The sequence below is a fragment of the Moschus berezovskii genome, chromosome 22, assembly GCF_049115385.1.
Source record: "Moschus berezovskii isolate FMDL1 chromosome 22, NW_MosBer_1.0, whole genome shotgun sequence".
NCBI classification, from domain to species: domain Eukaryota; kingdom Metazoa; phylum Chordata; class Mammalia; order Artiodactyla; family Moschidae; genus Moschus; species Moschus berezovskii.
In genome coordinates this window covers 3,729,643-3,751,404 of record NC_142481.1, presented here as the reverse complement: position 1 = coordinate 3,751,404, position 21,762 = coordinate 3,729,643, and the positions used below count along the sequence as shown (strand labels likewise).

The window sequence follows — 21,762 nt, the reverse complement described above, 5'->3', positions numbered from 1 at the left end:
TTAGAAAGACAGACCGCAAGTGGTGAAAACTTGGGTTCAGCCCCAAGATGAGCTGAAACGAGGTCTTTCTATGGAAGCTGCCTCTGTTCTGAGGTCCCAGAGGGCATGAAGAGGTCACTTGGCCCAGGTAACTGGGAGGTCTGGGAGATGACCCCAGTCTCCAGGCCACAGACACCCCCCCACCTCAAATCCCCAATAGGTATGGATAAATCCCACGCCCGTGGATCATGGTTTAATCAGTCTTGGCCTTCAAGCCTTCGCAATTTTGTATGTTAGAGTCCCCACTATTTTTTTTTTTTTTTTGATCCCCACTTATTTTTATCTGTGAAGGCGAACTGCGACATTTGTGATCGGCTTCCTCTAGTCTCCTCGTAGAAGCTCAGGAGAAAAAGTCATCTGTATTCATTTGTCATCGTAAGGCTCCTTGCCTGGCAGATTATAAATAGCTCGTTAAAATGCATGCATCCTTCTGTGGTTGGACTTGGTAATGCATTTACCAGGAGAGAGGACTCAGAAAACACACCAAAAAGGGTAGATAAAGTTCCAGTTGCCCAGTCCTCCTTTCCCTTTGGTCTGAGCCCATTTCTTATGTAGCTTTCCAGAACTTTCCATGGCATATTTTATATCATATTAATATGCACTATGCATCATATAATAATTAGCATATACTGATGTGGAGTCATTGTCCTAAGTATTTTCTGTGCCTTGAGTCATATAATCTATATATAGATATGATTTCAAGTAAGTCATGTCTTCATGTGTTTAGAATTTAAAATTTATACACATACAGGAAGAAGTTTCAGTCCCACATCTCAGTTTTCGGTTGTTGTTGGTTTGTGTTTTTTCTGCTTTGGGTTTGTTTTTTTGGTACACAGCAGGAGGCATGTGGGATCTTAGTTGCCCACCCAGGGATGGAACCTGAGCCCCCTGCAGAGGAAGTGTGGGCTCATAACCACTGGACCATCAGGGAAGTCCCTACTTGTTTTGGGGGCGGTTTTGCCCGCTCTTAGGGAGGTCACCACTTTTCTGAGTCTCTTGTGGACTGTTCCAATATTTATACAAACAAACACAATAAAATAGGAACACATCTTTTTATTTTTATATTTTCTCACGCAGAAGGTTAAATCCTCATAACAGGGTGCCCCATCTTGCCTTTTTCTCTTAAGACTGTTATCCTGGGAAATCTTCCATTTAGGTAACTAGAGCTTCCTAATTTTTTTTTTTTTAAGATATACATCTTGTCGCATTATCTGGAGGTGCCAGAGCTTATTTATCCAGTCCCTTATAAGCAGCTGCTGCTAAGTCACTTCAGTCGTGTCCAACTCTGTGTGACCCCATAGACAGAAGCCCACCAGAGACTTGATTTATTTCCATCTGATAAGTACATTTAGCAGGGGAGTTTTACAAACCAAATAAGATTTCCTTCCTTCCTTCCCCACCGCCCAGCCCCTCCACCAAAGGCAGCCTACGTCTTCCAAACAGAAGACTTCAGTCTATTTTGCTGAAGAGATTACGATGAAAATCACCATCTGTTAATCCAATCTGCATTGCGAGGAGAAAGAAAATCATCTCATGGGGGTGAAACCTCCTCTCAGAAAGGTGGGGGGTGGTTTCCTGGGGGACCAGCAATGGTGAGAGTTGCTGCCTATCCGGGTTCTGATTTGCAAATGAAAAGCGTTGCTTCTGCTTGTGGGAAGCAAAGGAGGGGGTTAAGGGCAGGACACAGAACGGAGTAAATGGCCTGGTGCAGGGGACGGCTGGAGAATGTAAACTGGCCGGAAGCCAAGAATACACAGCGGAGAGAATGCTCTTAAGTCACGTGCACCCAGCCACCCAGGCCAAGAAGCTGCCTGGCCACTGCCCGCCCCCCCCCTCCACCGCCCCCCGTCACTCCCGCCACTCAGCACTTCATACCTTCGCCCTTGAAGCTGCGCTCTTAATTCCCAATGTCCTTGCTTCTTTCCTGCCCAATACAAAAGGGCCGGAAGGAAGCATTCAGCTGAGAGAGGGAGACAATAGTGGCACTTCCTGGTGGTCCAGTGGTTAAGCCTCTGCCTTCCAATGCAAGGGGCATGGGTTCAATCCCTGGTGGGGGAACTAGATCCCACGAGTCGCCTAGCCAAACAAAAAAAAAGTCAGACAATAGCTCCCACCTGTGTGCTTACAAGAGGTTTAACTAACCTCAGTAGAGGGTCCCGTGCTGGGAAGTTCCCATGGCACCAGACCTGGTCTGTAGTGTTTATACATACTGAAGCCTGGAGAGGAAATTCTAGAAGCAGTAGCTTTCCACAGCCACCCTGACCCCAAAGACCAGAGAAATTCCTTCACAGAGCAGGAGCCCTGGAGAGCCACAGATGTCTAACAGCTTTAGGAACCCTGACTTCCTGTTTATTCAATTTTTTAAAATTGCATTTTGTCAGATATTCTTTTTGTGCATATGGGATAGTCACATGGTTTTTTCCTAATTGGCTCTGTTCATGGGATAAATCTCATTAATGGTTTCTGAATATTAGCCATCCTTCCATTTCTAGAATAAACCCCACTTAGTCACAAAGTTGTTTTTTTTTTTTTAATACTGCTGGGATCTGTATCTAGTACAGGCTGAAAGTGAAAGTGTGAAAGTGTTAGTGGCTCACTTGTGTCCAACTCTCTTGCAACCCCATGGACTATGGTCCACCAGGCTCCTCTGTCCATGGGATTCTCCAGGCAAGAATACTGGAGTGGGTTGCCATTTGCTCCTTCAGGGGATCTTCCCGACTCAAGGATCGAACCTGGTCTCCTGCATTGCAGGCAGAGTCTTTACTGTCTGAGCCACCAGGGGAGCCCAGTACAGGCTTCCACACTCCAAAAAACTGAGTTTCGGATTTCTGAGTTTAAGAAACTAACACACTTCAGTCCAATATGATGACCCCACTGTGTGCTTGAAATGTGGCCAGTGGAACTACAGAACTGAATTTTACTTTATGTATTTTTACATAATTTTTTTCTATTTCTTTTTTCTTGACTGAGCCATTAGGCATGTGGGGATCTTAGTTTCCTGACCAGGAATCAACCCTGCACCCCACCCACCTCACTCCCCCGACATCCACACCCACTGCACTGGAGGTGCAGTCTTAACCACAGGACCACCTGGGAAGACCCATCTTCTTTCTTTAACTTTGTGGTAAAACACACATAACACAAAATTTACCTAAAATTTTCCATTTTTGAGCACACAGTTCGGTGGCCTTCATTCAGCGGCGGTACAACCATCACCACTCTACACATCCCAGAACTTTTTTCTTCCATCATCCCAAACTAAAACTTTGGGCCCCTTAAATATTAACCCCCATTCCCACTGCCCCCAGCCTCGGGTAAACACCATTCCACTCTCTGTCTCTATGTTGACTAGGTAGTGGAATCCTATAGTATTTGTGGTAGTGGGATTACTATAGTATTTGGATTACTGTAGTATTTGTGGTAGTGAAATCCTATAGTATTTGATACTTGGTGTCTGGCTTATTTTACTAAATGTAATGTCTTCAAGGTAGAATTTCATTCCTTTGGGGAAATGTATTACCCAGCATCCTGTGACTAATACAGAGATGTGTAGAAGTTGATGGATTTGAAAGAGAATATAGGGGACTTTCCTGGTGGTCCAGTAGTTAAGACTCTGTGCTTCCACCACAGGGGGCACAGGTTAAGATGCCTGAATTAAGATTCCCGAAGGTGACAGGTTAGTTTCCATGGGGCTGCCATAACAAAGTACCACAGGCTGTATGGCTTAGACAGAAATTCATATTCTCACAATTCTGGAAGTTAGAAATCCTAGATCAAGTTGGAGGTTGGTTTCTACTGAGTTCTGTCTCCCTGGCCTGTTGATAACCATCTTTCCTTTGTTCTTCACGTGGTCAAGGTGTGAACGTTCTTATCACCACTGAACTGTACATTTCCAAAAAAGGCAAGTCTAAAAGGTAAGTTTTCTGTTATGTGTATTTGACCACAACTGAAAACAAATTATTTCTCAAAAAGTCACTCAGTCAAAGGTTCTGTGAGTGGGAGAGGCTGAGTATTAGCAGCAAAGAGTATCACATATTAAGAGCAATAATAAGTTGATGGGAAGAAGGATATATTTAAGGGTCAAAAAGACAGGTAGAAATTTTCAAGTCAAAAAACTAAAAACAGAGCCACCAGCAGTTCCACTCCTGGGTCGATTTCCAGAAGCAACCAGTGCGTTAATCCGAGAAGATACATGCTCCCCAGTGTTCACAGGATCACTATTGCAGCTGTCAAGGTATGGGAGCAGTCCAAGTGCCCGTCGACAGGCGGATGGGTAGAGACCACACACACACACACAGTGGAATACTAGTCAGCCATAAAGAGAAAGGAAATCTTGCCATGTGCAACAACATGAAAACTTTGGAGGGTGTTATGCTAAGTGAAATAAGTCAGACAGAGAAAGACAAATACTGTATTTTATCACTTATGTGTGGAATCTAAAAATAATACAAGAAAATAGTTAATATAACAACAATAAAAAAGAAACGGACTCGCAGATGTAGAGACCAAACCAGTGGTTACCAATGGGCAGAGGGAAGCGGGGAGGGGAAGTATAGGGTGAGGGATTAAGAGGCACAAACCATTATGTATATAATAAGCTACAAGAATATTCACAACACAGGGAATATAGCCAGTGTTCTATAATAACTGTAAACGGAGTGTAACCTTTAAGAAGTGTGAATCACCATATTGTACACCTGTAAGCCTATATAATAGTATACATCAACTCTACTACAATTTAAAAGACAAGAAATGCAAAAAAAAAGAAAAGGCAAGAAGGATTAGCGTGAAACAAGAAGAACTTCACTGTTGTTCAAGAGCAGTCCTGCAAATACTGCTACATTCTGGTTTCAGTTTAGGGAAGTTGAGGGACTGACCAGCCAGCGACTGCTGTTCTCTCTCTAAATAGAGAAGGTAGGTCATAGGCTGAGCACGCAGGCTGAGGGCAGAGATCAGAGAGCTTAAAAATAGTGTGCTCGTCACCATGACAGTGAGAGAGAGCCCACCAGAGGACTGCAGGAGGGCCGTAGCAACACCGTCCAGGACAGTACTGAGTCTGGGAGTGACGTCTTTGACTTCCCTGGTGGCTCAGATGGTGAAGAATTGTCTGCAGTTCAGGAGACCTGGCTTCGGTTCCTGGGTCGGGAAGATCCCCTGGAAAAAGGAACAGCTACCCACTCCAGTATTCTTGCCTGGAGAATTCCATGGACAGAGGAGCCTGGCAGGCTGCAGTCCATGAGGTCACAAAGAGTCGGACATGACTAATACTTTCACTTTTTCACTTTCAGCATATCTTTATGCCTTGTAATATGACTTTCTCCAGTGATGTTCAATTGCTTAGGGATAAACACACGCGAGGGAGAAACCCTGATAGATGGGCTTTTTCTTTTTTTTCTTTTTAATTTTTATTTTATATTGGCTTATGCTCAGATGCTCAGTTGTGTCCAGTTGTTTGCGACTCCATGGACTGTAGCCCACCAGTCTCCTCTTTCCGTGGGATTCTCCAGGCAAGAATAGTAGAGTGGGCTTCCCTTTCCTCCTCCAGGGGAACTTCCCTACCCAGGAATCGAACCTGGGTCTCCTGCATGGCAGGCAGATTCTTTACCAACTGAGCCTCCAGGAAGCCTAGCTTTATACTGGAGCAGAGTTGATTTACAATGTTGTGTGGGTTTCTGGAGTGCAGCAGAGTGATTTAGTTATACACATACATGCACTGGAGAAGGAAATGGCAAACCACTCCAGTGCTCTTGCCTGGGAAATCCCATGGACGGAGGAGCCTGGTGGGCTGCAGTCCATGGGGTCACAAAGAGTCAGGCATGACTGAGCAACTAACACTTTCATACATATATCTTTCTTTTTTTATTCAGATTCTCATCCCATATAGGTTATTATAGAGGATTGAGTAGAGTCCCCTGTGCTCTATGGTAGGACCTCGTGGTTTATCTATTTTATATATAGTAGTATGTTTATGATAATCCCAAACTCCCAATTGATCCCTCCACCCTCGACCTTTCCCCTTTGGTAGCCATAAATTCATTTTCAAAGTCTGTGAGTCTCTTTCTGTTTCATAAATAAGCTCATGTGTGTCCTTCTTGAGATTCACACAATCGTTATCTTTGTCCCACTTGCTTCGCTTAGTATGATCGTCTCTAGGTCCATCCATGTTGCTCAGCGTGTGTGCATGCTGGGTTGCTTCAGTCATGTCCAGCTGTTTGCGACCCCATGGACTGTAGCCCGCCAGGCTCCTCTGTCCATGGGGATTCTCCAGGCAAGAATACTGGGGTGGGTTGCCATGCCATCCTCCAAGGGATCTTCCCAACCCAGGGATCAAACTCATGTCTCCTGAATTGTCATGTAGGTTCTTTACCGCTAGCACCTCCTGGGAAGCACCGTGTCGCTTCATGCCTTCTCTCTATGGCCGAGTAATATTCCATTGTCTATATGGACCACATCTGCTTCACCCATTCATCTGCCAGTTGGACAGTTAGGCGGTTTCCGTGTCTTGCCTCTTGTGAACAGTGCTGCTGTGAACATAGGGGTGCACATACCTTTTCAAAGCATGGCTTTCTCTGGATATGTGCCCAGGAGTGGGATTGCTGGATCATATGGTAGCTCTATCTTTAGTTTTTTAAGGAACTCCACACTGTTCTGCATAGTGGCTGCACCAATTTATATTCCCACCTACAGGGTAGGAGGGCTCTCTTTTCTCCTTATGCTTTCCAGCATTTGTTATTTGTAGACTTTTTGACGATGGCCATTCTGACCAGTGTGAGGTGATACCTCATTGTAGTTTTTTGGGGTTTTTTCCAAGTGTAGGCATTTTTTATTTTTTTAATAATCACATTCAATGTCTAACACTCTCCACTTTAAGAAGCTGTCTGAGCCTCAACTCTATTTGCTCCTTTATTTTATTTAAAATTTTGGCTGCACTGGGTCTTCATCTTGACACGTGGGTTTTCACTAGTTGTGGTGCATGGCAGGGTGGGGAGGAGGCTTCTCTTATCGAACCCACGTCCCCTGCATTGGAGGGGAGATTCTTAACCACTGGGCCACCAAGAAAGTCCCCTCGTTGCAGTTTTGATTTGCATTTCTCTAACAATTAGCGATGTTTACCATCTTTTCCTGCACATTTTGGCCATCTGTATGTCTTCTTTGGAGAAATGTCTATGTAGATATTCTCTAGGTAGGCTTTTTCTTTTTCAAGACTGGAGTAATAAAAAAAACAGAATGGCAAAGGAGTGTTAAATATCCTAGTGTGAAAAGAGGGTCATTGAAGTGATAGACTGTGGAAGCATATCTGAAGAGGAAAGCAAGGAAAGAGCATGCCGATGGACTGGGGGCTCCTATCAAGTTAAGACAAGATCACAAGTGGCTATTGCTAAGGAAGTAGGATGGAAGGAGAAATAGTTGATGTCTGAGAGGCATGGCGAACCCAGTGGAGAGGTGGATGCTATGGTGTGGAGGGTAATGTTCGCATAGGTCATCTAAGTCAGTGCCTCCCAAACATTGTCACATCGTGGGGCAAATAGAAATGTGACAATATTTTCTGCTGCTCATGGAGATGAACAAGAGGAGCCTGGCAAGAGCCAGGGGCAACCAGACCACTCTGAGGGTGGGGGGATCCATGCAACCTGTTCATGGCGTATCTATCTAGAAGGATGCTCTTTAGAGAACTTCAGGAAACCACGTGGGAAATGAGTGCAAGGGACCGGGAAGTCCATAGACACCACAAAGGTGACGGTTACAGCCAGAGAACAGACTAGGGGGAGATGTACATCTCAGCAAAGGGAAGAAAGAATACAGATGGTCCCACACTTATGATGGCCTGACTTAACTGTTCAGTTTTATGATGGTGCAAAAGCGATTCACGTGCAGAAGACACTGTTCTTCAAATTTCTATCTTTTCCCAAGTGAGAGACATGCTGTGTGGTACTACTCCAGAATCACCAAATTTTCCACCAACTTCTGCTTTCAGTACCCCATAGATTCTGTCCTGGCCAATCGCAATGCTGATAAGACCTTGAAAGCAGGAGAGAGCAGATAACATACTTACTAAAATACACATGCCAGAGCATGGGAGTTAAAACCCCATAAAAACTGGGAAGTTTGTCACTCAGGAACTTTCCTGAGAATCCAATAGTCTGAAGACAGTGGGAATATCCCCTCCAAGTAAAGGAGTTATTACTCCTTGAACCCTTTGGTTTAGTCGCTCAGTCGTGTCCAACTCTTTGCGACCCCATGGACTGCAGCCCACCAGGCTCCTCTGTTCCTGGGATTGTCGTGGCAAGAATACTAGAGTGGGTTGCCATTTCCTTCTTCAGGAGATCTTCCCGACCTCGGGATCGAACTGGCATCTCTATGTCTCCTGCGTTGACAGGTGGGTTCTTTACCACTAGCACCATCTGGGAAGCCCTAGTTAGCTCTGAATGGGGGCTGGTTGCCCAAGGAACCAATCATGTGCTTGGGGGTTGAAACTCAGTCTCACTTCCTGACCTCCAGACAGGTTAGGGAGATGGAGCTTGTGCACTGGTGGCCAGTGATTTCACCAACCATGCTTCCATAACGGAGTTTCCATAAATACCCTGAATGCAGAACTCAGAGGGCTTCCAGGTGGGTAAATGCATCAGGGTGCTGGGCGATGACACGCCCAGAGAGGGCCTGGGAGCCCTGCATCCCTTCCCCATATCCTCCCCTCTTCTGTTTGGCTGTTCCCAAGTTGCATCCTTTACAATAAATCAGTAATACCCTGCTGGCTCAGATGGTAAAGAATCTGCCTGCAATGCAGGAGACCCAGGTTCAAAAGATCCCAGAGTCAGGAAGATCCCCTGGAGAAGGATACGGCAACCCACTCCAATATTCTTGCCTGGAGAATACCAAGGACAGAGGAGCCTGGTGGGCTACAGTCCTGCTGCTGCTGCTGCTAAGTCACTTCAGTTGTGTCCGACTCTTTGCGACCCCATAGATGGCAGCCCACCAGGCTCCCCCGTCCCTGGGATTCTCCAGGCAAGAACACTGGAGTGGGTTGCCATTTCCTTCTCCAATGCATGAAAGTGAAAAGTGAAAGGGAAGTCGCTCAGTCGTGTCCAACTCTTAGCGAACCCCATGGACTGCAGCCTACCAGGCTCCTCCGTCCATGGGATTTTCCAGGCAAGAGTACTAGAGTGGGGTGCCATTGCCTTCTCCGGGGCTACAGTCCATGGGCTCACAAAGAGTCAGACATGACTGAGTGACTAATATTTGCACTTTCAACACAAAGTAAAGTGCCTTCTTGAGTTCTGCAAGCCTTTCTAGCAAATGATGGAAGCCAAGGATGGAGTCCTGGGAACTCCCCAATCTCTAGCCAGTTGGTCAGAAGCAGGGGAGGCCTAGGACTTGTGGCTGGAGTTTGAAGTGGGGGCGGTCTTGTGGGATTGAGCCCGTTACTTGTGGGGTCTGACAATAATTGTAAGAGGTTAGTGTGCCCAGATTCAGACACTCTTCAGACACTCAGAGGTGTCAGGAGCAAAAACCAGCTCATAATCTGTCCCCAAGGGTTTCCCTGGTGGCTCAGTGGTAAAGAATCTCTGTGCCAATGCAGGAGACGTGGGTTCCATCCCTGGTTTGGGGAGATGCCACGTGCCACAGAGCAAGTAGACCCTTGGGCCACAACTATTGAGCCGGTGCTCTAAAGCCCAGGAGCTGCAACTACTGAGCCCATGAGCCTCCCTACAACCAGAGAAAAGCCTGAGCAGTAACAAAGACCCAACACAGCCTAAATAAGGTTTGTTTGTTTTTTAAACCTGTACCCAGGTCTACTCTCCCCCAAAACCTTCCATTTCAGAGAGTGCTAATAAGACTTCAGTAGACCAGATGACCACCCCGTGGCTCTCGATCAGCTTCTTACCCCCCTAGTCTCCCCTGCTGCTGCTTCTAAGTCGCTTCAGTCATGTCTAACTCTGTGCGACCCCATAGACGGCAGCCCACCAGGCTCCCCCATCCCTGGGATTCTCCAGGCAAGAACACTGGAGTGGGTTGCCATTTCCTTCTCCAATGCGTGAAAGTGAAGTCGCTCAGTCGTGTCCTACTCTTAGCGACCCCATGGACTGTAGCCCACCAGGTTCCTCCATCCATGGGATTTTCCAAGCAAGAGTACTGGAGTGGGGTGCCATTGCCTTCTCTGCCAGTCTCCCCAGTGCCTGCTTAATGTTCACAAGTACCTGCTAATGAACAAAGCGGCTGTGGTGGGCTACGCATGGATCTGCCTCATCACAGCTAGGGAGCTTCATCACTGATGGAGGCCCACCTTGCTGCCGTCAGCAAGCAGTGCTGGGCCCCCTAATGTGCTATGGTTCTCTAGGGAGATCAGCCAAACACCTGGGCACCCAAGGAGCACTTTGGACCTCTTCCATCGTGGACGGGACACTGACCTTTTCCTGCCTGGAATAATGAACTCTGGGTTCTGTTTGCTTTCCGAGCTAACAGCAGCATCTGTGTACAAACTGAATGGCCCCATTCACCGTCAGGTTAACCCACACAAGACTGCTTCTGATCAAAGGGCCGGGTTTGTTAGGAAGTTAGGGGGCGGGTCCACATACCCCAGTAGCAGAAAGCAGCTGCTCTCACTGAACAGAGGCACAGCCTGCTGGAGGCTGGGGTTCAGTGCCCGGTGGCAGACGGCATCTCTGGGGTCTGGGTGCTGTCCTGGCAGGATGCGGGTAAACACTCTGAACCAGTGGCACATACCTTTTACCAGGAGCCCTCCGGGGTCACGCCTCAGGATCACACCCGACATGACTCACTCTTTAAATGTTTGCTTCCTGTTCCTGCTACCCTGCACTCTGTTGGTTTGAGGTTTCAGTGCCTTTTTAAAGGGGGGTACAGTGCCACCGGAAAACACAACGGCAATAAACTGTGAGCGGTGACGGCCTCTTTACTATTTGGCGGGTGCGTCTCAGGAGTACCCTGGTGGCTCAGACGGTAAAAGAATCCGCCTGCAATGCAGGAGACCCGGGTTCGATCCCTGGGTGGGGAAGATCCCCTGGAGTAGGAAATGGCAACCCACTCCAGTATTTCTGCTTGGAGAATCCCCATGGACAGAGAAGCCTGGCGGACTACAGTCCAGGGTCTTGCAAAGAGTTGGACACGACTGAGCAACTAACTTCATGGCTTCAAGAGTGCCACTTTGGGATGAGGCAAAGAAGGGGGTAAGAGATGCTTCTTTACTTGGGGTCAAGGAGGTGCGTCCCTGGAGATCCTCCAACGAATACCTTGTCCTGGCTCCCTAGACATCCCCACGCGGGGCTCCTAGAGACCCTTCCCCTATGTAGGGCACGTAAAGACAGACAAGGTCTGCCGCCTTTGCAGGCCACAGAAGAGGGCGTACAGGCTCCACGGCCCTCCCAGCCCCAACTCCCACCCTCCCCAACTGCAGAGCGCACCTCGTCCAGGTGCCCCCCAACCCCTCCCACCTCCATAGGGCACGCAGCCCCGGGCTCTGAGCTCAAGCATCCTCTCGGACCCCTCCCTTCGCGTCGCGCGCGGCTCCCACCCTGGGGCTCGGCCTCAAAGCCACCTTCCTCAGTCGTCGGCCTGGAAGACACCCGGCGGCGGCGGCGCGGCCAGCGCGCGGGGTAGCGCGGCGGCACCGAGCAGCCGCAGTCCCGCCGGGCCCCGCCCAGCGGCAGCCGAGAGCCAGGCCGCGCCGGGGACCAGGGCAGAGCGCGGTGAGTGAGCCGGGCCAGCAGGGAGGGACCCGGGCGTCCCGGCCTCCGCCCCGCCCCAGCCCTAGGCCGAGCATCCCGACCTTCAGCTCCTGCTTGCTTCTGCCTGCTTCGTTTCAAGGCCCCGGAGCGGACCCTAAAAGAGGACCCCGCGGCCCCTCCCTGCTCTGGGCCCCGGGCAGAGCAGTCCCTTGGCCCCCTCCCTCCCTGCAGCAATCAGGAATCTGGCACCCCCAGCCCCCAGCCTCGCCCTCATTAAGCTTCTGAGCCCCTCCCTTTTTCCAGGAGCCAGGAATGCAGGCCAAAAATATCTCTCCCTTCCAGACCCAAGAGGCCCGGCTTGCAACCCCATCTGCTCCGAAAACCCGGGAGTCTGAGCCGTAATTTCTCCTAGGAGCCAAGAATCTGGTCCCACAGCCTGGGACTCCATGTCCCCGACTCCCACCGCCCTGATCCCAGAAATCTTGCTACCAACAGCCCCCACCGACACATGGGACTTTGGGGTCCGGCCCATCCGTCCCTTCCACCGCGAACCGCATTATAGAGGATTAGGAGGGCCCACTTTACTCCTCCCTGCTGCTACTGCTGCTGCTAAGTCGCTTCAGTCGTGTCCGACTCTGTGCGACCCCATAGATGGCAGCCGACCAGGCTCCGCTGTCCCTGGGATTCTCCAGGCAAGAACACTGGAGTGGGTTGCCATTTCCTTCTCCAATTTACTCCTCCCTAAAATTCCTTAAACACTGCAATCCAACCACTGTTCTTTTGGGGACCCAGGAACCCCCTAAAGTCTAGGGACCGCACATTTCCCATTTCAAGGACCCGGGAGACAGAGACCCTAGCAAACAGACACCAGTAAAGAGAGGCCCGCTCTCCCCAGTCGCTTTGCGACCCAGATGTCCGAGATTTCATCCATCCTGGCAGAGGAGGGAGACGAGGAGGGAGGCGGCTGGAAGGGGAGAGGGAGAACAGACCGAGGTGAGACAGGGGTGGGGACCCGAGCTGGGGGTGGGGGGCGGCTTTGTCCTAAACAAAGGCCAAACAGACGGGTTGCCATGGCAACGGCCTTCCCGGGCCTGCCCTGGAGAGTTCTCCATCCAGCGCTGGGGCGAGGAGGGCAGCCCTCCTGAGCCCCGACCCCGCCAGCTGTTGTGTCTTCCTGTTTTGTCACCACGGAAACGGTGACCTCAGCCCTCAGCCCCACCGCTGGCGGGGCGGGACCACTGCGGCGCGGTTCTTCGCCGGAGGGGGTGCGGCCTTGCCTCTGGCCCCGCCTTCGGGGCGGGACTGGGATAGCCCTGGCCAGGGAGTCCCTTATCCGGCTCGAGCCCGGAGTTCCGGCCCCGCCCACCCTCACTCCCAGGCCGGCCAACCCCTCCCAGGCCGGCCAACCCCACCCAGACCGCAGACCCTTCTGATCTGCAGCTGTCGCCTCTGCTTCAGCCGCAGCGGTCGCTGGCCTGTAAGGTGAGGCTGCGGGAACCCCCGAGGGTGGGCGCAGCGTCCAGGATTCTGGGTCCGGAGGGATTCCAATTGTCTCAGTCCAGAGAAAGGTGGTCTGGTCAGGACTCGGGTCCTGGAGAGGGGCTGAAGTCCTGAACTCACACAGGTCGTACATCTGAAAAGGAGGTGGGGTGGGGCCTGGACTCCTGGATCCGATGGAGGAAGGGCTGGGAGCCTGGACCTCTGGATCTGCGGGAGTAGGGGCTGGAGTCCTAAACTCATACAGGTCATGCATCTTTAAAAGGAGGTGGAATGGGGCCTGGACTCCTGGATCTGATAGGGGAGGGGGCTGGGGAGCTGGGAGGCTGGGGGTCTGGACTCCTGGGTTTGATGGGAGGGGTGCCTGGATTCCTGAGTTTGAAGGAAGAAGGGCTGGGGACCTGGACTCCCGGGTCTGAGGGAGGAGGGGCCGGGGGTCTGGACCCCTGGGTCTGAGGGAGGAGGGGCTGTGCTCCTGGAAGAGCTCGGAGTTGGGAGTCCTGGGTTTGACAAGGAGAGTGGCTGAGGTCCAGAATTACGGACCTCCTCTCCATCCAGGGGGCAGAATCCGAACTTTGGACGCAAAAGGCCAGAAACTGAGCTTCAGTACCCATGCTGCCAAAGTGAAGATGGAGCTGGGTCCCCGGGGATTGAGAGGCCAGGCTGGGGTTTCAGGGCGCGATTCTTAGTTTTGGAGTGATGGGGTGTGGTGTTCGGCGCGGAGGTGGGGACAGGACTGGGGCGTGGCCGGGGACGTCCTGAGCTGGGTTCGGAAGCCAACAGGGTGTTTCCTCTCCCTGCTTGGGTCTCCAGCGGCTCGTTCCTGAGCTCTGACCTCAGGCCACGGCTGGGGGCTCGGAGAGTGGGGACGGACCCCACCCCTCCAGGTGGTCCGTGCGCTAACTCACCTTCCGGGGGAGCCTCACCGAGGCCCCGCCCTCTGCCTCCTGGGCGCGCCTCACTTCCTCCTAACGGGTCAGGGGAACGGGAGGTGGCAGGCTCCTGTGGGACACCTCCCAGGTGGCCCGGGAGGCCCAGTCCGGCCGGGGGAATACCAGCTCTCCGAGAGGTGGCGGGAGGTGTGGCCACTGTCTCCGAATTGGATTCCAGTACTGTGCAGTTTCCCGCCCCCATCCCTACCCCGAGATGCGAGGCTTGCGCAAGGCGAACCCGGGGGTCCAGGTACCCAGCCCCTCCTCCTGGGGCTCTGGGCTCCCGACCCGCCTTTTAGGGACCCAGAACTCACATTTAGAAGGACCCAGGCATTCGACCTAGCAGCTTCTCCTCCCGGGACCTGGAGTCCGGGCTCCACACTGCCCCCTCCCCGCCCCCAGCATCCCTCCTTCCCTTCACCCTTCCCCTCCCCCGCCAGAATCCCAGGAGCTGGGCGCGGGTCGCGGCGCCGCCTCCCGGTCCTCGCCACATTCCGAATGGCTGGGCCGACTTGCAGCCCTTATAAGGACGGAGACGCGGCGCTGCCCGGGCCGCCCGCCCCGGCAGCCGCCGCCCAGGCCCCCCCCGCCGCCAGCCTCCCCCCAGCCCTCCCCTCGCCCGACTCTCGGGCCGGGGCAGGGTTACGATCACAGCCCGCCCACGCCGCCCCACGGGGCGTGCACTTTTCCCCGCTTCCCTCCATTCCCGCCCTCGCAGGTTTTTTTTGGTGGGGGAGGAAGGGGAGGAAGGAAGGGGCGGGGCCTCCCTCGAGGTCACCGTCCGGGGTTCCCGGGCCAAGTCCCCTCCCTAGCTGGGAGGCGCGCCCGGGGTCCACCACACCGCCTCGCCGCGTGCTCTGGGCCAGCGCGGGCGGCGGGCGGGCGGGCGGGGCAGGGTCTGAGCTGGACGCTGACGTCTTCTCCCTCCTCCCCGCGATCAGCCCTTTTCCAGGTGTCTGACCCAATCCGCCTCCAGGGCCGGATCTCTTTCTGGTGAGGGTCCTCCGCCAAGACCGCTGGTGAGTGGGGCTGGGGGGCACAGACTCTTGGGCCGAGCCGGGGCGGGGCTCTCGGGTCTGGACTCCTGGATCTGAAGGAGGAGGGGCTGGGGAACTTGGACGCCTAGATCCTGAGACCAGGGGAAGCAGTATGATCAGGAACTGGTCTCCTGTGTCCCCAGGAAGCTGTTGTGAGGGACAGCTGGGCTGTGACCCTGCCCTCCCACACTGGAAGGAGGAAGCTTTATTGCCGGGGAGTTGAGAGAGGCCTTTCGAGCTTGCAGGGGGTGCTTCGCTGGTGGCTCAGTAGCAAAGAATCCGCCTGCAATGCAGGAGACTTAAGAGACTGAGGTTCTATCCCTTAATTGGAAGATCCCCTGGAGGAGGGCATGGCAACCCACTCCAGTATTCTTGCCTGGAGAATCCCATGGACAGAGGAGCCTGGCGGGCTATAGTCCTTGGAGTCACAGAGTCGGACACGACTGAAGTGGCTGAGCAGCAGTAGCTGAGAGATTAGCTATTTTAGGGCCTGAGTGAGGATCTGGACACCTGGTCAGGAGATTGAGGCTGGGCCTTCATTTCTGAGTCTTTGGGACAAGGTCGCTGTCTTTCTGAATGAGAGAGAGACCCAGAGATTTCTGTGAGGGGCTTCCCTGGTGGCTCAGAGGTTAAAGCGTCTGCCTCCAATGCGGGAGACCCAGGTTCGATCCCTGGGTCGGGAAGATCCCCTGGAGAAGGAAATGGTAACCCACTCCAGTATTCTTGCCTGGAAAATCCCATGGACAGAGAAGCCTGGTAGGCTACAGTCCACGGGGTCGCAAAGAGTCGGACACGACTGAGCGACTGAACGGAACGAACGGGTCAGGGGAGGGGGCTAAGGTTCTCCCGGAAGTTGGGGACTAGCTGGCTTAGTTCCTGAAGGGGCCTGGACCTCATGTTGGGGAAGGGGGAGAGGCAGGAGGAAGCTTGACTTCCTTTGGGTTGAACTTCCCCAGGCTTCTCAGGTCGGTGCAAGTTCCACAGGCTTCCCAGGTGGTGCTCATGGTTAAGAACCCACCTGCCAGTGCAGGAGACTCCAGTTCGATCCCTGGGTTGGAAAGATCCCCTGGAGAAGGGCATGGCAACCCACTCAGTGTTCTTGCCTGGAGAATCCCGTGGACAGAGGAGCCTGGTGGGCTACAGTGCATAGGGTCACAAAGAGTTGGACACGACTGAAATGACTTAGCGCACAGGCACCCCAGACCTAAATCCTTGTGGCCACAGGATGGGTGCTGCTGAGGCTGGTAATACTCAGTTCCAACTGGGGACAGACTTCCCTTCAGTGAGAGGCAACAGACTGGAAGATTGGGAGCTCTGATCAGATGTGGGTCCCTGAGAAGGTTCCCGAGTGATGGCTAGACTCTTGCATGTGTCTGGAGGCTGGAAATGTTTGTTAGATCAAAGAAAGTCCTGGCTGCAGATCGCTGGGTACCCAAAGGGAGGAAGTTGCAGCGGTGGGGTTTTTAAGAGATCACAGAAGACAGGGTCTTTTCTTCTGATGGGAGGTGGTGGGAAAGGCACAGGACCGGGACGCTTTAGAGCAAAATCTTTTTTTTTTTTACTGTGACCCAAGGCATGTAGGATCTTAGTTCCTCAACCAGGGATTGCCCCCTGCATTGAAAGTGCGGAAAGTCTTAACCACTGGCCCACCAGGGAGGTCCCTAGAGTAGAATCTTGAGTGACTGGGTTGCTAAGTCCCTGGGGCAAGGAGAGCAGTTTTGTGTGTCTGGAGTGGAGGGGGGGGCAAAGAGACGTGATTTCACAAGAATTGGCTTTCAGGGCGAAGAAAGAAGGGTCCTGGGGAAAAGAGAGACAGGGTACCTCCCTCCTGAGCTCTGACATGAGGCTGGAGGCAGGGAGGGGGCTAACACCTGGACCACCGGCATCCCTGAAGGCCTGGGACTGGTCCGGTTTGAAAACTGAAAGGCCCAAACCCTGGGTATCCCTCCAGCTAGAGTCCAGATTACACCGTCCACAACGGCCCCTCCAGGGAGGCAGGTGCCCCGGGGCGGGGGGGGACCTTGGATCCTCCAGTTTGGAATGTTCTTAGGATCTTCTCTCCCCTCCCCCCAGCCATGCCGGTGACAGTAACCCGCACCACCGTGACGACCACCATGTCTTCATCCTCCGGCCTGGGCTCCCCGACCATCGTGGGATCCCCTCGGGTGCTGACCCAGCCGCTGGGCCTCCTCCGCCTGCTGCAGCTGGTCTCCACCTGCGTGGCCTTCTCGCTGGTGGCCAGCGTGGGTGCTTGGACGGGGCCCATGGGCAACTGGTCCATGTTCACCTGGTGCTTCTGCTTCTCCGTGACGCTCATCATCCTCATCGTGGAGCTGGGTGGGCTCCAGGTGCGCTTTCCGCTGTCCTGGCGCAACTTCCCCATCACCTATGCCTGCTACGCCGCCCTCTTCTGCCTCTCCTCCTCCATCATCTACCCCACCACCTACGTGCAGTTCTTGTCTCACGGGCGCTCCCGGGACCACGCCATCGCCGCCACCGCCTTCTCCTGCATTGCCTGCGTCGCCTACGCCACCGAGGTGGCCTGGACCCGGGCCCGGCCCGGCGAGATCACCGGCTACATGGCCACCGTACCCGGTCTGCTCAAAGTGCTGGAGACTTTCGTGGCCTGCGTCATTTTCGCCTTCATCAGCGACCCAGGGCTGTACCAGCGCGAGTCGGCGCTGGAGTGGTGCGTGGCCGTGTATTCCATCTGCTTCATCCTGGCGGCCGTGGCCATCCTGCTGAACCTCGGTGACTGCACCAATGTCCTGCCCATCGCCTTTCCCACTTTCCTGTCGGGCCTGGCCCTGATCTCCGTTCTCTTCTACGCCACGGCCCTGGTCCTCTGGCCGCTCTACCAGTTTGACCAGAAGCACGGCGGTCAGCCGCGGCGGCAGATGGATGTCAGTTGCAGCAGAAGCCATGCCTACTACGTGTGTTTCTGGGACCGCCGGCTGGCCGTGGCCATCCTGACCGGCATCAACCTGCTGGCTTACCTGGCCGACCTGGTGTACTCGGCCCGCCTGGTTTTTGTCAGGGTCTGAGCCTCGTCTCGGGGTGGGGCTCTCCCTAATTCCCCTTCTCGCCCCCTCGCAGGCCCTTTGCAGAGCTCTGGGGTCCCCCTGGTGTGCTCTTCCCGGCCTGCTCCCGCCTACTTCTCTCACGTCCTTCACAACCCTTCCTGCTCCCTTGTCTGTGTCCCTCACGCCTCCTCCTGCATTGCCTCCCTTCCTGTTCTGTTTGGTTGCCACATCCTGTTTTACTTCTGCCTGCTCTCTTCTATGACCTTCTCTGCTTTGAGGCTCTCTTCTCTTTTCATCCTGTGTGTTTCCGCCTCTGCCTGCTTTCCTGACCTCTTGGGAGCTCTGAGCTGTCTTCCTTCTCAGCCCCACCAACCCTGCCTCCCACCTCCAAAGGTGCTGAGCTCCACATCACATACCCCCTTTTGCAGCTGTTCATACCCTGGGCCTCTGGAGGGGCCTCCTTGCCAAAGCATGCCTGCCCGCCCTGGCTGTGCCTTAGTTGATGTGTGTGTGTCATGTGTATGTGTGTTTGGGGTGTGGGGGTGTGTAGTTAGGAATCAAGCCCCCTTTCTCCCAGTGGGGATGGGGGGGTGTGTACAGTGTTCCTCCCATTTAAGTTAAAAAAAAAAAAAAACTCTGGAGGTCAATAATTTCCAGTGGGCTGGAGGTTTAAAGCCTAGACCCTGGGTCCCTAGGCCCCGCCTGGTGCTCAGCCTCACCTGAGATTGGCTCCAGAATTTTCGCCAGGCTTATTAAAAACCCATTGCCTAGAGGCCATCTTAAAGGAAGCAAGGGATGGACCTATTCCATTCCAAAGACTTTTTGCAGAGTCTTTGCAGCAAAGAGCCACAGGGTCTTGAAGACAACTGTCTCAAGTATTTGTGAGGGACAGGGACGTGGCCCTCCAGCTTCAATGTTAAAAATAGCATCTCCTGCCTTTGCTGGGAAGAAAAGAAAATGGCCACTGCCAGCCTTCAAGGTGATGTTAGCCTGGGTTGTTGTTTTTTTTCCTGGTCACAAGGGCAACAATCACTGGCTGGCCCTGTTCTTAAAAGGGAAGTTTCTTCTCCATTTTTTTTTTTTTCTGGAGGGTGGGGTGGGGGGGATGGGATCTGCTACTATGCCACAGTCAAAGGAATCGCATTGCCTTGCTTCAGTGTGTGTGTGGCACACACAGGTGTGTTTGTGTGCCCGTTGCTTCCTGCTGCAGCTTCCTGCTTCTCTGGGACTCACGTGTATAACATGATCTATATAAATGTATAAATATATTTTTTATTTTTTTTCTTAATTCCCTGGAGCTTCTGGTTCCCATCGGCCCCTGCTGTCAGTCAGTCATGGAGAGAAGCCTTGTCCCTTCTCCCACATCCATAATGTTCGTTCTTTTTTTTAAAAAAAACCTCAATATAAAGATAAAAGAAAGACTTGTGCCTGCTTTATTCATGGGGAGGGCTCCAGGAGAGTGGGTAAGGCCCAGATTTCTGGGTCTGGTAGGTCAGAGGCTAGGATCAAAACAACCTTGGCCTCATCAGAAAAGAACTGAGTGCAGATCTTCCAAATTTCTCCCTCAAATGAAGGGAGCTAATTAGGATAGACATGAACAAGATTTCTCCCTCTATAGGACTTCCCTAATGGTTCAGCAGTTGGGAATCCACCTGCCAATGCAGGGGAAACAGATTCTATCCCTGGTCCAGGAAGATTCCACATGCCACAGAGTAACTAAGTCCCTCTACCACTACTGAGCCCATGCTCTGCAGGGAGAGAAGCCCCTGCTCCCCACAACTAGAGAAACTGAGTGCAGCAACAAAGATCCAGCATAGCCAAAAGTAATTTGTAAAAAAGAATTTTTTCAAAAAAGAACAAAGATCCCTCTTTGGAGTCCCACAAGCATCTAAGAAATACTGACTCTCATTCCGAGTGCAGCAGAACCCAAACACCACTTCTTACCGTCTCCCCTCTCAGTCATCAAACACTATTCTTCATAAGTTCGACAGGATGAGATGGTTGGATGGCATCAATGACTCAAAGAACAGAGTTTGAGCCAACTCCTGGAGATGGTGAAGGACAGAGAAGCCTGGCATGCTGCAGTTCGTGGGGTTGCAAGGAGTCGGACACAACTTAGCAGCTGAACAACAGCAAAATCCTGTTTATATCTGTCTCATCCTCCAGGTTCCTTTAGTTTTGCTTCACCCAAGCTGTTGTTCAAGCCTCATCCTTGGGCTACCCTACCTGCAGCCCACCTTGACCCAAGAGGGTGCCTTGCTTTCAACATCCGGATCTGGTCCTGTCCTCTGCTCAAATCCTTCCATATCCCGCTCCACATTGCCCAAAGTTAACACCAAAGCCCCTCCGTCAAGGCCTTCAGGATCTGACCCTGCCTGAATTCCCACTCTCAGCTCCATTTTACCCTCAGTGCTAAGCTCCCTGACACACATGGTCAACAGAACACTTCCAAGAAGATCAAATGAATTAACTCCTGCCACGATTCTCTGTCCCACAGAAGGTAATCTTGTCAGGTTTCTCCAGGACGATCACAAATAAGTAACATGATTTGGGGGGAAATTCAGAATCGTGCAACCCATTTTCTCCACCTGCAGCCGCAAAAGCAATTGGGAAGAAATACTGCAAAAAGAGGTAAGGGTCCCGCTGGAGGCGGGGAAGGGCTATCTAGAGCAGGCTTACGCCCTTTTGGGGAGGAAAAACCTCCACTGTCCACTCCGGAATTCGGACCTAAATCAATCCCTATCTTCTCGAACGGTGTCTCCCTGCCCACCCCACGCTTGACCCTCTTCTGGAACGCACCAGAACAGCTGTAGGACCAAGGGTGACATGCTGGCGATTCGAGAAGAACCCAAGCCGAACTAGAACAGAGCGTGGTGGGGTTCCTAGGTCCGTTTTCGGGGCCACCCCCGCCCCCTATCCTCTATCCTGGGGGACAGCGGACGCCTGGAAGCGGCTGGAAAGCCAGTGGCCCCCACCTTTGGGGGTTTAGTACTTGGATTCGCTGACGCCCCGACTGGGCTTTCAGAAGCGGACCCCGACCCCCACGAGTCCCAGGGAACCTGCAGTTGGCGTCTCGCGCCCCAGGCTTGCCGTTGAGCCACGCCCCGTTTCGCGAGGCATGCCGGAAGAGAAAGTTCTCAGACGCGATGCCAGAACAGCCGATCTGCAGGCTCAGACTACAAGTCCCAGAGTACATTGCGCCTCGCAGACCCGGCCCGGCCGTGGTTGCCCTTGGCAACAGAGCCTGTCTCTCCTCCCCTCCCACCCCCAAGGAGCCGGAACTGGGAAGCGCTCGCGAGCCGGGGGAGGGACAGACTGCCACCCGAGAGAGGCAGAGACTCTGGTGGGGAGACGGAGGGGAAGACAGGAGGAAACCTGACCCGGCCAAACATTCAGAGGGACCCTCCCAACCCCCGGACGGAGATGTCCAGGGTATTTCAGAGCCGGCGGGGGGCGACAGACTGAATCAGTGAGAGACGTGGAGGGAGGGAAAGACCTTCACCCCCACCCGCGCCCCGAGCTGGGAAGGACTCAGAGACAGAGAGACATACAG

At 53.0% G+C, this 21,762-nt stretch overlaps 1 protein-coding gene and 1 long non-coding RNA gene across 7 annotated transcripts; one reads left to right on the top strand and one right to left on the bottom strand.

Annotated features, from left to right (window-relative positions):
- Positions 1–3,144: 3,144 nt before the first annotated feature.
- Positions 3,145–14,544, bottom strand: LOC129546403 (uncharacterized). 3 transcript variants are annotated; one of them, XR_008683867.2, is made up of 3 exons: positions 14,464–14,544; positions 7,875–8,058; positions 3,145–7,244 (listed from the first exon to the last, which is right to left on the bottom strand). It is a non-coding gene; the product is annotated as an uncharacterized LOC129546403 (long non-coding RNA). The 3 variants fall into 3 exon arrangements; XR_008683868.2 differs by lacking the exon at positions 14,464–14,544 and adding an exon at positions 11,487–11,609; XR_016035973.1 differs by lacking the exon at positions 14,464–14,544 and adding an exon at positions 10,614–10,912.
- On the top strand, positions 11,048–19,630 carry MYADM (myeloid associated differentiation marker). 4 transcript variants are annotated; one of them, XM_055411313.2, is made up of 3 exons: positions 11,048–11,222; positions 15,091–15,168; positions 17,260–19,630. In XM_055411313.2, exon 3 carries the CDS (start codon positions 17,262–17,264, stop codon positions 18,228–18,230), a length of 969 nt encoding a protein of 322 aa, XP_055267288.1. In that variant the 5' UTR covers positions 11,048–11,222; positions 15,091–15,168; positions 17,260–17,261; the 3' UTR covers positions 18,231–19,630. The 4 variants fall into 4 exon arrangements, with proteins under 4 accessions (XP_055267288.1, XP_055267289.1, XP_088687026.1 ...); XM_055411314.2 differs by lacking the exon at positions 11,048–11,222 and adding an exon at positions 11,603–11,741; XM_088830900.1 differs by lacking the exon at positions 11,048–11,222 and adding an exon at positions 12,695–12,713.
- The last annotated feature ends 2,132 nt before the right edge of the window (positions 19,631–21,762 follow it).

Excerpts from the sequence above, each read along its gene's own strand:
- MYADM (XM_055411313.2), top strand. The coding sequence starts at position 17,262 with ATGCCGGTGACAGTAACCCGCACCACCGTGACGACCACCATGTCTTCA.